The sequence below is a fragment of the Antennarius striatus genome, chromosome 2, assembly GCF_040054535.1.
Source record: "Antennarius striatus isolate MH-2024 chromosome 2, ASM4005453v1, whole genome shotgun sequence".
NCBI classification, from domain to species: Eukaryota; Metazoa; Chordata; class Actinopteri; order Lophiiformes; family Antennariidae; genus Antennarius; species Antennarius striatus.
The window spans coordinates 12606675-12624759 of record NC_090777.1 but is presented as its reverse complement, the minus strand read 5'-3'; the positions used below and the strand labels follow the sequence as shown (position 1 = coordinate 12624759).

The 18085-nt window shown below is 41.6% G+C and overlaps 1 protein-coding gene across 3 annotated transcripts in view; it reads right to left on the bottom strand.

Moving 5' to 3' along the window:
• The window catches only part of mib2 (MIB E3 ubiquitin protein ligase 2), a 41262-nt gene that overhangs the window by 19940 nt on the left and 3237 nt on the right, over positions 1-18085 (bottom strand). The window contains exons 1-3 of one of the 3 annotated variants that reach the window (XM_068330375.1): positions 12748-12958; positions 4541-4927; positions 3518-3689 (exon numbers count right to left, since the gene is read on the bottom strand). In XM_068330375.1, the coding sequence (XP_068186476.1) occupies positions 3518-3689; positions 4541-4763 (395 nt within the window). In that variant the 5' untranslated portion in view covers positions 4764-4927; positions 12748-12958. Of the gene's footprint in view, positions 1-3517; positions 3690-4540; positions 4928-10024; positions 10163-12747; positions 12959-18085 lie in introns of those variants that run through there. The other 2 variants (XM_068330357.1, XM_068330366.1) reach the window with 2 other exon arrangements.

The following is an 18085-nucleotide window of genomic DNA, read 5'->3' as shown; positions in this document are numbered from 1 at the left end:
TTTTGCATGCCGGAGAGCCGATTAACCAACTGCAACCATGTTCACGTAAACATGTGATACATGCACATGTTGTCTGGAGCACTGTCAGCAGGCACACATGTCGCCATGATCTAAATGTACCATTTAAGACGTAAGTCTGAACAAAATACTGCAATGATACAGTAATGCATTGTGAGCACACATCATGAGTTACACGACAGTATATCCAACAGTTATTTCATACATGGAAACTGAACATGTTAAGTTGCTAATCCACACATCTGAGAATGTTATGTTAATCCAGTTAAATCTAATTTCATTATAATGGAACACTAGTATGCAGCATATCCGGCTCAAGTCTCACACCATGTATATGATAGTACAGCTCGAGTGAAAGCAGGGCTCAGCACTTTGTTGTGTTGACACCCTCCCATTGTCCCCTCAGGATAGTATTAAAATTTCTGCTTATGGCGAGTCTATAAATACCAAATACTGCATCCATAACATGCTTGGCTCATATGAATCCTAATCCTATCTCCTTATAAAAAGCTTCTCCCCTTATAATGAAGACAAGCTAAAGCTGTGTTTGCGGGCACTGATGAACTGTGTCCCATGACTGCCGTAGAACCAATTACTCATTGGAAATGCTGTGGGTGAAATGTGGGTTAATGAGGTCTGGAAGAACAGAAGCACTAAGTGTTCCCGTTCTTCACTCATCTGATCAGAAGAGAAGTAACTTTTATGTGATGTTCGTCCAAACGTCAGCAGAAATAATCACAGTGACATATTCCCTGCAATCATGTAAAGATGTCTTTGATGCAAGGATGTGGAGACAGGAATAGGCTGACTGATGTGACTGCATGACCTCGAGTTCATGTGACGAACAGAAAAGCACAATATTTTGTCATTTCTACTCTTCTATATTAATGTTTAATAACAAATTAGACATGAAAATGACAAAAATGAGAACAGGGTCAGTGCATAAATGAAGCAGAACGAACACTTGATAGCAAATTACGATGAAGTCAGTTACCGACAAAAATATGTACATTTCTTCAATAAGCACTGGTTAGAAACTCATTTATACTTCACTAACTGACTTCAGCAGGTCTCAACAGCAAATCAATATACAATTCATGTTTCAGACACAGTCACAATCATCTTCCACTATGGAGAGGGGCCCAATGTTATCTGTGATCCATTCAGAGGTCTGCAGACAAAGAGCTTTCTTCTCATCTTTCAAAAGTAGCAACACTAATTACAGGATGCTGAGGTAATTTCTACCTGTAAAAAACAAAATGCCCTTCAAGAATTTTATTGATTTTTGGTATCTTTGTGAAACATTAATAGTGTTTTAAGTAATCATTTCAAATTAGGTATTAGTTAAAAAACAAGTCCTCTCTGTTATTCCACATTTGACTCATGCCCTGAGGTTTCCTCCAATAGCAAAGTCTTCATAAACATTAAAACTGAAATCCTGTAGGATAGAGTCTTTACACTTGATTATATAATTACACAGCTTTGCTAAAATAAAAGTGCCTGAAACAGACAAGGGTAACGTCTTTTAACTTATTTTTAGTTTTCCAGTTTTAGCTTTGTCACACTCCAAATACAAAGAAGCTTTAAATATCTCAGACCAAGGACGTGGATGCTTATAGTGTCAGTCTGTAACACATTTATTCATAAATGCAGGTATATTTTACAACTATTGTCAACAATCAGAAATCATTATTAACATGTCAGGAAAACATACCCCCCCCCCAACTCAGCACGAAACATTATTTGTTAATAAATAAATGAGTAATGAATAAATGAGTATTTGTTCACAGATGGGAGGCAGCAGCTTGTTTGGAGGGTCATATAAACACTTTATTGGAGAACACTGCTGAGCCAAACAACATTAGGGCTTCAATGAAAAAATAACACCTCTAAAAAGAAACTGAGGTGGGGAAAAAAACACCCCCAACTTCAAAAGCTCGCTGGGTTACAGCGGTTCCATCGGGCTACAACGATAACAAATAGACAGCAAGAGCTACAGCACACGGGGCGTTTCTACGGATCACCGCTGACATAAAACCAGAAAGAAGAAGAGTTTCAACGTACCTACACACGCCACAATTACACAGGACGCATTTTACTCGATCAACACTGTTACAGCAGTCTCAGACCAGGGCAGACCTGATCAATGACCTCATTTTAATGACAGATCATCTGACATTGATTTCAACTGAACAGTGTGTGCTTAGTTTACCCTTTCTTGCACCAGTCGCTCTTAACTCACAGGTTTAACAGCTCATTAACCTGCTGTTTAAATACCAGCTTCATCCCCACTGACTCCTACTTTAACAAAGTCTGAGATGAGTAGATTTTCTCCTTTGGATGTACTGTATGAATGAATTATCTCCATTCATACCAGCACAGCCCTCCATAAAAGGTGGATTTAAATGATATTTTTTTAATCATTTAATCTCATCTAACCAAACTAATTCCAGACATCCCAGATAGTAACCTCAAAAAATGATGCATTATGTACAATAATTACATTATTAGATACAATCATGGTTCATTGGCAATAATTACAGATCGACTGAATACGAACATAACATACATTTATAGATAATGGGAGATCAGTGAGGAAGCTCCAATCAATCAGGTTGTGTCTTTATCAGCGATGGATGAAGACACAACCGATGAGTTAAACTATGTTCTATGGAAATGAATCACATTTTTTATTTCATTTTTTTACCACCTACATAGATTCAACCATATCAGTGGAGTGCTACCATTATAAATATGTTGTGTTTGGTCTCATTGTTGCTTCTGATTCAACAACATGCAGCTGAGCTCTAGAACCACAGCTTTAATCTGAACTTAGACACAGGATCAAAATCGTGATTTGGGTTTGTTTTATTCTATTTTTCATTTTGACGGCAAGCACAAGAAAATAAACGTAACAGCATTGGACCTGGACCAGGCTAAATTATAGGAGAAATCTGGGTCATGCATATCACCTCGTTAAAATGAGAACATGCCATCCAGCTGACATTCAGACAGCGCCTGAAGCAGTTTGGAGTTTTACTGTGAATTGATGCAGAAGAACAGATTCTGGAGAGAGAAGTCACTCCAGCAAATCTGGATATAAAGGCCACTTGAAGTCAGCCCACTAATCATTTGTTTTTCGCTCAAGCTGACTCAGCACAAAAATATCACCATAGTACAAATTTTAATACTTGATTGTTTTTGGCTGACAGGACCACCTTTCTGTCGACTTGAACGACCTGTGATTGCTTTACCTTAAGTTCTTTCTATTTATGCCAAACAAAAAAGCGGTGAAAAGCTAGGCCTCAATCACAAAGACTGTATGGACAGACACCAGGCTAATGAAAGGTAATTAGTGGAAAGAACACTAATAAGATTAGTTCTTATGAGTAGAAATGGATTTGAGTAGAGACGCTTTTCAAACAGAGACATAATGGGTGACATCATCATTAGGATTTTAATAAGGATTGATGGCTGTAGTGGAGGGGGGGGTACTCACGGCTGGGAGTGAGCCGTTTCGTAGCGCTCAAAGGCATGGCTCAGGTCATGTTTGTTGTTCATGTAACACTGGGTGCACAGGTCATAGTCGAAGCACACCTTGCACTTCCATCGCATCCCCATGATGCCATGCTTCTTACAGCTGTCACAAATGATGTTGGAATGACGCACGCCTGCGGGGAAGAGGAGATGGTGGAAGAGTTATCAGTTCAACAGGTCTGGGGCTCTTCCTGTTTTTGATGAAAAAGAAAGAATGAGGAAGGCTTGTAGAGTAAGATGCAAATTATGACACCAAGAATCTCCCGTTACTCCGATTCATTGATGAAAATGCCTATTTTAGATGGAACAAAACTAGTAATTAATCCTGTGTTAGTGTCATTCATGTCCAAAAGAGAGCTGGATGGTGTACTTAAGGCTGACTGAATCATTAGTCACATAGTCGCATTGTGAAAGCTGTGCAAACAAGCACATTAACAAATAGGCACAAATATGAAAGATAAACATGGAAATGATTGTCAACAACAATGTGTGACCATAGCGGCTGACAGGAAACCAAAGCAAATTAATTTGTCATTTATATCAGAGGATTTTAAATCTACAGAGAACAAGTACAATGATATCTGTTCAGGTTGAAGCAAGGCCCTCAATACTGACCATTGTATAAGGTTAAACAGATGAGCGTGGGCAGATCCAAAGTGATGACGAGAAATTAAAGATCAAAATATTTTTATCAAAAACATCTGAAACAGAAAATAATTCTCAGGAAAGATCAAATGGCCCAAACTTTTGTGGACAAGAGTGTGACGTAAGAAACATTTAGTAACATTCTTGTTAATTTAGTCTTAGAATAAAAATCTCCTGATCCAAAACAGACTTTAGCTAGGTTTTGATTTTGCAAACAAAAAGATTTGTGATTATTTTAGAAGTTTAACTTATTTTGCTAAATTGTAAACACATCTGAATAAATACTGTTTAGTGCCAACACAGATTCAGGTCTGGCCATCCCACAGTTTGGAGTCCGTACCAATTTGGGCATTGTCATACAGCAGCAGGTCAAAGGACCCCTGGTATCCGGTGCGGTAGTTGGTCCGCGTGCCGCTGTCCCACTGCACTACCACGGTCTTGTCCGGTGTAGTCGTGCTGCCCTGCCGCCCGATCTCCACCACGGTCCCGACGTGGCCCTCGCCATCATCCTGGTTTCCCCATTTCCAGTCCAGGCCACGCACCACACGCATGCCCACCTCCATGCTGCCTTTGCTATGGCCTGGCCGGGGGGCTGAGCGGGGCCTGGCAGCGCTGTGGCTTCCGCTGCTGTGTCTCCGGGGTCTCTGGGGGACGGAGGCGGTCCGCGTCAATGATACTGCAGTGAGGGATGGCACCAGGGGTGTGTCTGGAAGCAGCTCAGGGGTAACTGGAGAGAAGATAGAACTCAATGAATGCTGGGAAAAGTAGAGCAGCAATAGGGATACATTGACACAGCATCTGAGGGAGACACAGTTCAGTCTTTATTCACGATTGCTGACAAAGCACCAATGTGAGCGTGATCCACGGACTAAAAGTGATGGGAAATTCTGATCTGACTGTTCACATTACAGGATACAGATTTAAGATGACCTTGGAAAGTGTACAATATCAGAAAAAGGTTCAGTGTAGTTTTTGATGTTGCCACACATCCACACATAACATTCAAGACATTCGTGAGCAATAAAATCTAATCTTGACTAATGCAGTGAGAATGAAGCCCAGATCTTGCAAGCTAACATTGAAAGAACACGTGTGACAAAGTTAAATATTTTAACCAGTGTCCATAAACTAATGAGTGATAAACGTTGTGACAACATGTCTGTGGAACTTGTAAACACAACTCGTATGTCGTATGTCTCATTGATGTTGAAGCAGCATTCTGCTCTTTGCTGGCAATCGTTCACTGGAGGCCTTGCTGTGTTTCATGACATGCTTCAGTGGGAAGCAGCTGGACATGTCTACTAAACCCTGCTGCGTATATCAAGCACTGACCCTACACACACACGCACGCACACACACACACAAACACACACACACAAACACACACCTAAATCAGTCAATAATTCTTGCTCTCTGAGTGACTGATCATAAACAATCTGTAGTTGGGTGAAGTGTTGTTGTTTTTTTTACATTGAATTCTCAGTGTGTTCATCCAGCTGGGAAGGCTGTGCAGCCTCTGATCACCTCGGCTGATGATGGGACGGTAGCTTGCAAAACGTCCAATTTATGATCCTCTATTGAATCACTGCTTTATACTTGTTATCATCAGACAGAACAAGCTTCAGTAAGTCTTGCATTATGTAACTGTAACACATATTATAATCACCAAACAGAGCAAACTGAGAAACAAGTGCCACGACTGTCAAAACACCCCATAGATCTGAGCATATTCCACAGTAGATGGAGGTGATAATCCATCATTTCTGTGAGAACCACCACAAATCTTAAGCAGGAAAGTAACTTAAGCCTCTTGTGAGGACAAAGTTCACATAAAATAAAGTAAAATACGAATGCTGGCGTGTACAGGGCAGCCCAGACTCGTAACTGCTAATGCTTATATTACTTTCACCTGTCTACATATGTGTGATCATTGCCTTACTTTCACCAAATACGGTCCAGACATTGGGTAATTTTCACCCAACAAAGGCTTCAGTATTCAGATTCAGACTCAAGAGTTTAGTTGAAAAGAATGTGTAGATGGAAGGGCAGGCAGATGTCTGTAATGTGCGAGATTACACTCGCACACAAGATTACAATGTCATTTTGGTATTAAGGGCATCTGTTTAAGCATGAAAACATATGGGATGTAGGGGATCAAATGAGAGAAAACAGGCTGCTTATTCCCATTTTCTGTCCAAAATGACAGCTTAGCCCCTTTTTATGCACTGAAATAATATCCCAGTCATTTATCCAACACTTAAGCATGCAACAGAGGAGCTGTCACAGGCAGTGGATGACTTTCATGCGGCTCCAAGTGTTCTTGATGAGAAAGAATGAAGAAAATGCCAAGCAGATTTACTAATGACTGACAAAACAATCATGATGAATCTCTAAATCACCCAAAAAGCTCCGAACTGAAAGAGGGAGAAGATAATAATAAAAGTTTAGCAGCAGAGCAGGTCCACAATGTGGGCATTATGGGTTGAGGTGCTGTTTAGCAGACACAGTGAAAATAAATCTTAAACCTACCACCTAAATGTAAAAATTGTTCTACTAGTCACACACATGCCCACCACTTCCCACAGTTAGTTCCACAGAGAACTCAGACTGAGCACACTGGTACCTTATCAATACTAAATAGATCAGCTGCTATTGACAGGGAGACATACCATCTCTGCTGCCTCTACTCCATTTAGACAAGCACATTCCAAAACTATAAAAATAAACACATTTAGAGCTGTGTGGCAAAACCATTTAATAAATGAATCTTCTTTCTCCTCATTCCCAATGAACAATGGTTTGTGTTGTTTGCAGATGGTCACTGCCAAAACATAGGAGTGAGTCCCAACAATGCATCCTAAGAGAGGAATTACTGCCTACCAACAAAGTTACTGTAGAAATTTGGAACCACAATTGTCTAAAAAGAAGTCACTTCACCAGTTCTTAATACTACAACTGTTTCTGTCATGAGGAGGAAAGCACAGCGACATGTGACACTGTTCATAAAGCTTTCAGTGTGATAAAGTTGGTAAAGTTTTGGAACTTTTGTAAGCACAAAAAAAAATTCAAGCAAACATACTTAATGCATATCTGACCAAGTCACTGAAATAAAGACAATTATTTCCAATCCAAAAAAATGAACAGTTTTTATAGAACGCTCAACAAAATAATAAGAAAAATGCTGGATTCATAATAAGAGTAACCAGAGGCCTGTACCATAAAGCTGGATTATGACTTAGAGAGATAACTTCAGGCTTAACACTGGCTTGTCGGTACCATAAAGGTGGCTGACTTTCTATCGGGCTACGTTGTCGCGGTAACCTATGCTGAACACCTAACCTGGTCCAGAGCAGGATAAGTTCAGGGTAAGAGCTCAGCAGGTATAATAGCCCAACCTACTGACCAATCAGTTCTCTTGGAAAATGGGCTGTCCGTTTTATGAGAACCCGGTGGATCTTGGTGCACAGTTTGTGCGAAGAGCGCACAGGCGCGAGAGAATATTTAGAGATCACTGTAATCCGTTCGAATTGCCTGAACAATCACTGAACGAAAGGTACAGGTTTTGGGGAGAGGGGTTACATTACATCTGTCAGCTGCTGGAGCCTTACATCAGTAATGTAACGCACCGCAACCACGCGCTGACAGTCCCGCAGACAGTGTGCATTGCACTGAGGTTTTTTGCCACAGTTAATATATTTCTTAGTGATGTTCGCAATTATTATGATGTCCTTAAATCCCTCGTTGGATGGGTTACAAGCAAGCCACAGATAAAATGCCATTAATCAATTATTTGTTTAAGTAAATCATGGATTGATTGATTCATTCATTCATAGGTACTTTTATGTATTCTGTTGGCGACGCTGAAAACCTCGGGAAGAACACAGTATGTAGAGCTATTCATAAAGTCGCGGGGGCTACAATCACATGCCATAACGAAAAATGTCGTACACACATACATTTATGGAACACACAAATGTTACTGTAGTCAGATATACAAGTGCAGTCATAGTGGGGAAGTAATATTATAATGGCACTAACTTCCGCATTGACACAGTCGGCGATTTTTTGCCAGCGATCCTTGCGCCGTTTGGCAGCTACAACTGTGTTGCTTTTTGCCTGGATTATTGATTTGTATTGCTTGTATTTATTAATTATTATTGTTTGCTCCTCCGTTGTGAAATATGCGGCTCGGGCCGGTTTGTTGCATGTTTGCGATTGGTTGCATGCAGCAAACTCCGCCCTTTTTATGTGAGCGCGCACAGATCTAGACTGGACAAGCCTGGATTGAATTAGTGAGTTGATAGCCACTTTATAATACCGAAAATCCGGAGGGCGAATGTCTCGGTAAGTGAAGCCAGATAAGTAAGAGGAAGCCCGGCTAGTTTCATCAAGCTTTATGGTACAGGCCTCAGGTCTCAGTCCGCGGCCGTGGAGCGAGTCCCTGTAGCAGTTTTATCTGACAGATCCTAGTTTATAGATAGACAGAGGGCAAAGTCAGGCAGGATTTCAGCATGATACAACAGATGGGCTGGCATCCGTCACACAGCACTGCTGAGGACCAATCTGGAGGGACTACGTCAACCTCCTTCACACAAACACATAAGGTGTTTGGTCACAACACAATCAAACAAATGAACACACTCAAGTTGTGAATTCCATAAAGTAGATTGGGTTTAGCATTAGTTTGAAAATATTTTATTTTAATGCTACTTAAGGTGTTTCAAACATCAACATTTGATGAAAATGTAACTGTCAAATTCTTCTAGATTTTTGAAAACCACTAAATCAATTGAAAAAACAATACTGGTGAACATAATTAAATTATCTGTAAAAGAATTTTTCTTGTCATTAGAACCCATTTTATTTTATTGCACAGAAGGCCGAGTGTAGAGTGGTACTGGTAGGATGTGAAATCAATGGCATTGTAATCAGATAGGGACTTCATGTGACCAAAATAATCCAAGCAAAAGGAAGTGAGACTGAGAAAAAACAAAACATTGTCCATCTCACAAATCGCTGGTTGGTCCTGTCTGACTAACTGGCTTGAGGTGATGAAACCAAACACACTATATTTAACTATAAACTCCTCATAGTTGTATCATCTCACAAAGCAGATAAAATGTCTGATTCTTAATCAATCTTTCAGCTACATATGCACAAGCTAAAAGCTTATCAGCTTCTAAAGGAAAATGAGTCAGGATTATCATGAATGGCAGATGCAGGGCCATCAGATAGATGCTTCAGTGTGAGGAGGCCTGACATCCTACAATACTGTCTGACCAGCTCATCTGATAACTCAAAAGAAGACGCTGGCTTCTTTCACTTCTCTGCCTCAGAACCAAAATGCTTAGCAAAGAGCAACTAGACTGTGACTTTAGCCTAATCAGCTCCAAGAGAAATGAGTAAAAACCTGCTTGAACTGGTTCACGTCAGAAGCATCTGGTGGCCAGAGGACTTACAGGAAAATCAATAAGAACCCTGATGAAACACATTTATAGACTTCTTCAGAGTAGGACACAGGCTAATGAGAAGACTCTCCATTTTTCACATTGGGCTTCTATCTGACCTATATTTCACTTCTGAAATCTCACATGAACAGATGTACTGTGGGAACAGATATACATAATGTGTATGTATAATTACATAACCTAAACTAAATTATAAGATGTTTCCAAATAACTTGGTGTAAAAGCAACATGATAAGAACTGTTCCAATAATCAAACACTCCTGGAACGATTTACTTCAAGTCACCCACAATGATCACATTCCCTCAGAACGTTTTCCTGTACATTTAAAGACAGTAGAATGGCTTTTCATACTTACTCCCCATGATCTTCAGCCCACTTTTGAACATGTTATCAGATGTATGATTCCAATTTGGAGACAACACAAGCTTGACAATGATGCTATCCCAGTTCAGCCAGCAGAACCCTCTAAAATCCTGAGCACTATGATGCAGTCGCTCTGCTTACAGGGGAGTGAACCCTCGTCGTCATTTTCTGAGTATTTGGTTTGTGGTGAACTTTGCACTTTGTTTTAGAACATGTGGTTCTTTTCTCCTCTGCCTGCTTGATGTCTGACAGATGTTGCTCAAAGACTGGACAAGCAGGAAGTCTTATCTAAAAAAAGCAAATAAGTAAATAATAGACTAGGTGTGGTGATGCTACGAGATGATTGTGTTTTAGGTAAATCCATTGCTTTGCATTATAGTGGTATTGTGACCTGATGTTTGGCAAAGATTTGATCAGTTCTGGTGTTTGCTAAGGCCAGTGAAACATAAGTGGAAGTCCAGGTTTATACCTGAAGTCAAACTTCGATTCAAAAGTAAATATTGAGTCAGACGTTGATACAACCACATTCAGGTCTCAATGAATTCATCCTAACTTCACCCAAAGCAAATACACTGCTCAAAAAAATAAAGGGAACACTTAAATAACACAATGTAACTCCAAGTAACCACACTTCTGTGAAATCGAACAGTCCACTTAGGAAGCAACACTGATTGACAATAAATTTCACATGCTGTTGTGCAAATGGAATAGACAACAGGTGGAAATTACAGACAATTGGCAAGACAGAAACAATAAAAGAGTGGTTCTGCGGATGGTGACCACAGACCACTTCTCAGTTCTGATGCTTTCTGGTTAATGTTTTGGTCACTTTTGAAGGCTGGCAGTGCTTTAACTCTAGTGATAGCATGAGACAGAATCTACAACCCGTACAAGAGAATCAGGCAGTGAAGCTCATCCAGGATGGCACATCAATGTGAGCTGTGGCAAGAAGGTTTGCTGTGTCTGTCAGTGTAGTGTCCAGAGCACGGAGGCACTACCAGGAGACAAGCCAGTACATCAGGAGACGTGGAAGAGGCCGTGGAAGGGCAACAACCCAGCAGCAGGACCTTCTTTGTGCAAGAAGGAACAGGAGGAGCACTGCCAGAGCCCTGCAAAATGAGATCCGGCAGTCCACAAATGTGCATGTGCTCAACACAATCAGAAACGGACTCCATGCGGGTGGTATGAGGGTCCGACATTCACAGGTGGAGGTTCTGCATAGAGCCTAACACCATCCGGGATGTTTGGCATTTGCTAGAGAACACCAAGATAGGCAAATTCGCCACTGGCACCCTATGCTCTTCACAGATGAAAGCAGGTTCACACTGATCACATGGGACAGACGTGACATGACGCGAGTCTGGAGATGCCGTGGATAACGTTCTGCTGCCTGCAACATCCTCCAGCATGACCGGTTTGGCAGTGGGTCAGTCATGGTGTGGAGTGGCATTTCTTTGGAGGGCCGCACAGCCCTCCATGTGCTGGCCAGAGGTAGCCTGACTGCCATTAGGTACCAAGATGAGATCCTCAGACCCCTTGTGAAACCCTATGCTGCTGCGGTTGGCCCTGGGTTCCTCCTAATGCAAGACATTGCTAGACCTCATGTGGCTGGAGTGTGTCAGCAGTTCCTGCAACTCAAAGGCATTGATGTTATGGACTGGCCCGCCCGTTCCCCAGACCTGAATCTAAATGAGCACATATGTCTCACTTCATCCACCAATGCCAAGTTGTACCACAGACTGTCCAGGAGTTGGCGGATGCTTTAGTCCAGGTCTGGGAGGAGATCCCTCAGGAGAACATCCACTGCCTCATCAGGAGTATGCCCAGACATTGTAGGAAGGTCATACAGGCACGCGGAGCCCACAAATACTACTGGGCCTCATTTTGACTTGTTTAAAGGACAATACATCAAAGTTGGATCAGCCTGTAGTGTGTTTTTCCACTTGAATTTTGAGTATAACTCCAAATCCAGACCTCCATGGGTTGATAAATTTGATATTCATCGATAATTTTTATGTGATTTTATTGTCAGCACATTCAACGGTGGAAAGAACAAAGTATTTAATAATAATATTTCATTCATTCAGATCTACAACGTGTTACTTTACTGTTCCCTTTATTTTTTTGAGCATATTCAACCTTACCAAGCCTTATTTCAGAGCAGGATTCAACTATTCAAATCACTGTCCTAAAATGAATCCAGGAACTCTAAGATGTGTAAAATCTTTTTGACACTGATGTTCATAGCACTTAGCCACTGGTTTTTTTTAATGTAATCTTGAGTAATGCAAACTTAACTACTTACAGTTAACTCAAATGCATCCAATCTGAGCACTAAACCTGACGTGAAGGCTGCCTACCATGAAGGATCTGCAGACTCTTTGGTCTTCACCAGTGGTAGCAGCCAAGCCTACTTCAGATATTTACAGCAGCTACATGCATGTTGTCATTGCACAAGTCCCCTTTAAGCTAACTCGGAAGTAAACAGTAAAATAGGCACATTTTTATACTGTAAACGTTTGATGTAAATAAAAGCAGCCATGATTCATTTCATGTAAGGACACTGTACTGCTAACATTACTTTGAAGGAAAGTGTTTCGTCTACCTCAAAACATCATGTGACTGTCTGACAAGAATGTACTAGCACAACCCGAACAGACGAGACTGAATCTACAACACATGACAAATAAAGTATGTCTGGTTCAGCAGCTTTACCTGTTGGTATGGTGATGTGCTGCAGGGTGAACAGAAAGAGACCAACAAAAATATGGAAGAAGAGGAAGCAGTTCCTTCCTCCTCCTACATAAATTGTAAAAAAAAAAGAAAAAAAGAAAGTAAAATCAGTGCTGCTGTCAGTTCCCAGTGAGATTTTAAAAAGACACCTCCTCAGGGCTGGAGCATCGTGCTGATGCACTCCCTGAATGAACCGACTGAGGAGGCAGAGGAGGAGGAGGAGGAGGAAGAGAAGGGGATACAGTGGGCGGAGGACAGCAGCCAGGCCGATATTCCAGGGATGTGATACAGACAGTAGCGAGCAGCCTGCTAAAAACAGTGTCCTGCTGGACAGCCGAGCAACCTGTCTGGAGAGGATCAGAGCCAGAGGAGGCAGAAGAGAGCGCCCTGCTGCTGAGGGATGCAGCCAGCATTTAGTCCTTTGTGTATTGTGTCAGCAAGGATTACCGCCGTGGAGGAGGACAGGAGAGGAGAGGGAGGAGAGGGAGGAGGAGGAGGATAGTTGGGACGAGCGTCTGTGCTCCGAGCGCTGCATTCAGGCTGACAGTCCCTTGCTCTCGCATAAAAACAGGCCAATGGGCTTCGCTCTGCGTAAGAATCCTCTGATGCTCTCTTCCATCGCCGGGGACCTCAGCGTCAGCAGCCCGCGTGTGAAGCCGACACACTGTTTACTGATCGACGGACGGACACATGCGCACCGAGCCCTGCAGGATGATGCTCGTCTCTGTCGCTCTACAGCCTGCAGGGACACCACGCTCGGCCGTCAATGGGCAAGGGGAGGCCGGTGGGGGGAGGGGCGAGGTATTCTTAGGGGAGGGTCTGGGGGTTGTTATTTATTTATTTATTTATTTATTTATTTATTTAGGTGGAGTGGGAAGAGGCTGTTTGAATGATCGCTCACCTGTCATAATCCTCATTTCCAGTCATATATCTGGAGTGTGTGTGTGTGTGTGTGTGTGTGTGTGTGTGTGTGTGTGTGTGTGTGTGTGTGTGTGTGTGTGTGTGTGTGTGTGTGTGTGTGTGTGTGTGTGTGTGTGTGTGATTTCTAGCCATTAACAACGTCTTCTTCTTATTGTCCTTTTCGACACCAACCACCTTCATGTCCTCTTTCACTACATCCATAAACCTCCTCTTTGGTCTTCCTCTAGGCCTCCTGCCCGGCAGTTCAAAACTCAGCATCCTTCTACCAATATATTCACTATCTCTCCTCTGGACATGTCCAAACCATCTCAGTCTGGCCTCTCTGACTATCTCCAAAACCTCTGATTTACTCATTCCTGATCCTATCCTTCCTGGTCACTCCCAGAGAGAACCTCAGCATCTTCATCTCTGCTACCTCCAGCTCTGTCTCCTGTCTTTTCCTCAGTGACACTGTCTCTAGATCAGTGGTTCTTAACCTGGGTTCTATCGAACACTAGGGGTTCGGTGAGTCGGTTTCAGGGGTTCGGCGGAAATGGGTGTCAACACAAAACACCCAAAACGATGTGTCGGGTGTTTTTGTCGAACATACACGAATCACTGTGTACGTTTCACATATCGTGTCAATTCGTGATGACACGCCCCCCTTAGCCATCACTGGCTGCAGGTGATCACGCTACATCGATTAGCCTATCTGTGCTACATGGGATTTTGCTTACTCAGTAGTTGATTTATGCCTGTCATGATGGTACGTCATCTGATTGCTTTCTTAATATTTTAATTCATAGTAACTATGTTGAGCAAAAAAAGAAAGTTGTCGGACAAATATGTGCAACATGAATTTACATGTACTGTATAACAGAACATGATGGGAGTCAGTGTTCTGCATGATTTGCAATGTCAACTTGAGCAACTCTAGTCTCGCACTGGCAAAAATAAAGGAACACTTTCTTAAGCTGCGTGGAAAACAACAGAAACAGACTTTGCTGTGAAAATGACATAAGAGCAGCACTTGCCAAGGTGAAGCCACGCATATCTGAACTGGTCTCTCAATAACAACAGCAGAAGTCACACTGATTTGCAGGTAGGTAATTAATGTGAGTTCATGCACTGTCTTGGTTTTGTTCTTTGAAAAAGGTGACATTAATGCACAATTCATTACATACACCAGTAAAACATATACTTATGTCTTAAATTTGAGAAAAAATTTTTTTTATTTTTTTTTAAACTAAAGAAGGGTTCGGTGAGTGAGCGTATGAAACCAGCAGGGTTTGGCACCTCCAACAAGATTAAGAACCACTGCTCCAGACCAAACAACATCGCTGGTCTCACCGCAGTTTTGTACACCTTTTCTTTCATTTTAGCTGAAACTCTTCTATCACACATCACACCTGACACTTTTCTCCACCCGTTCCATCCTGCCTGCACACGCTTCTTCACCTCTTTTCCACACTCTCCATTGCTCTCGACTGTTGACCCTAAGTACTTAAAAACCTCCACCTTCTTGATCTCTTCTCCCTGTAACCTCACTCTTCCACTTGGGTCCCTCTCATTCACACACATGTACTCTGTTTTACTGCGGCTAACCTTCATTCCTCTCCTTTCCAGGACAAACCTCCACCTCTCTAGCTTCTCCTCCACCTGTTCCCTGCTCTCACTGCAGATAACAACGTCATCCGCAAACATGATAGTCCATGGAGATTCCTGTCTAACCTCGTCTGTCAGCCTGTCCATCACCATAGCAAACAAGAAGGGGCTCAGAGCTGATCCCTGATACAGTCCCACCTCCACCTTGAACTCCTCTGTCACACCTACAGCACATCTCACCACTGTCTCACAGTCCTCATACATGTCCTGCACCGCTCTAACATACTTCTCTGCCACTCCAGACTTCCTCATACAATACTACAGTTCCTCTCTGGGCACCCTGTCATAAGCTTCCTCCAGATCTACAAAAACACAATGCAGCTCCCTCTGGCCTTCTCTATCAAGGAGATCAGGATAAAATACAGGCAAAAATAAAGACTACGCTCCCTCCTTGAAAGACAGACACTGCAAACCAATGATTTGTCAAGTGTGTAAATCATGGATACATTTAATTATATTTTTATCACATATAATAAACCCTGTTCTACCTCTCCATGTTGGAGGATGAAGTGTTCTGGAGGATGATAACGTCCTAACCTTCTTTTCTTAAATCAAGCAGCAAAAAAGTTGGAACATAATGCAAGTTGATTTGACTTCATAGACATAGACATCACATATGCTGCACTGTGGCTATTACACATGTTTATTTACAGATGTGATGTAAACATGTATCAGTTTCCTTTGGGATTAATAAACTATATATATCCATCTATTTATCATATTGCCATATTCACCAGGAGCCGGCCATATTGACCCAGCTCCTGGTCCGACAGACAGCAACACACACATGAACTCAGCTGTCGTTAGACTGTGAGAACCACTAGAATACAGGTTTGTTGCAGCACAGAATAAAACCTACAGCTTAGATGGTGGACCATTGCTGTGAAGTATCTCATCAAACAATTATTCTGGCTTCTGACTGTAAGGAACAGCAAATGCCAAAAAACTGACACACTCAGTTCTATTTCTGTCCTGAACTGCTTGAATTAGCCATCCTTCCTGCAAACCCCCATATCACCCAGACGCTCCTACACCACGATGGTATTCCAACATTTAGCTCACTCACTTAGCTGCTACACGACACAGCCTGTCACACAAAGAATTGGACAACAAATGGACAACAGATCATCCAGGAGGAAATACATTATATTCTAGACCTGCTTGTTCAGCTACTCTCACTGGATCTTACCCACCCATAAACAGTTGCCACGAGTACCATATTCTCACAGAAATCAACGACCTTCAGTCGAGTCTATGTCAAAATGGTTGGCTGAGGAATCCATGATACATTTTGCAACACAGACTGTCATTTAGTTACTATTACAGGACTGGCTGGTTGCCAGGAGGCTGGTCGTCTGAATGGTCGGTCCAGATGGGAAGGTCCTGGGAGACAAACTAACCAGTTACAGTCTCCTTTTTTCAACTTGTGTAAAACTGTCATGAGGCAAAACTTGGGGTGGGTCGATAGAGATAAACGCTTCAAGTTAAAGCAAACATCTTATTCTACATCATAGTATGATGTCAAATTAAATAATGTGAAATTCTGTTTCGGTTCAATTGAATTAGTGATAAATCAGTATTCATGGATATAAAAACACTATCAACGAGCATTAAGTTTTTGCTGCGTTTCTATTAATATCTCTGTGATAAAGCCGCCTAGATGTCTAGTTTATAAATTGGTGGATTATGAAGCCTCTCCTCCTCCGCATCTTTACTGACATGAAATCATATATGACTCAGTAACCCATACCATGTCTAAAATAAGCCTGGCATACTTCACATTTGCCTCTTCATGCATGGCTTGGTGGACTCATATTTCTTTTTTCTGTTGGATTATTAAATAAAAATAGTTGATTTGAAAAAAGCTGTCATGCCAATTATTTCACTTGCAAACATATTAAGCGTCATGTATCACAAGAAGCCTTTAGTCAGCCCAGTGTTATCTTAGTTTCTGCAGCACGGTCTGAAAGGATTCACTTTGTATATAACCTTTATCTGTTTTCGAATGTTCCACTGCTTGTGTAAACCTTATATCACTTCTTGCATACCAAAAGTTAATATGGGCTTATTTTGAAACATCATTTCATTGTGTTTCAAATGAAGACCCTCAGCTGCATAACAGGAATTATATTTAAATAGGCAGAACTCATTTGTGACAAATTTTGCTTTCTGTCATCTCAATGGGGACAAAAAAGCCCTTCCCTTAATATGTTAGGGATTATTGTGGAGGTTGTCAGGCGCCAGGTAGGCAGCTTTTGTCATGTTCACATTTGGATATCATGACAGCCCTATCATTCTTTCACTAAAAATATTAAATGTTGAAGTGATATGAAAACACTTTCATAAAATGATTCTAAACTAGGACAATGGAAAAAGTGCAGCTACATGATTTTAGAATTCTAAAATCCAGTCAGTTCCAGGAATTTAAGTTCATTTCCTTCAACATTGGGAGATGGGGCTATTTCCTCATTTCCATCTAGCACACACTGTGATGAAACTCAGTAGGGTGGTTGGCCATTTAGAAAGGAAGATCCCATTAAATGGTGGCGGAATTCAAAAAAGCTCAGAATTTCTTCTACTTTCCAGAACTACTAACACATATCAGCTGATTCTTGGAAAATTATATACTTGTAAGTTTTCAATTTATATTGAGGTTCTGCAAAGTCGTGTTTTTCTTGACATTGTGTGACCTGCAATGGAACCACTTAAATCTGTAAGGTTGAATATAGTGTACATGTTGTGCAGCTATGGCGTC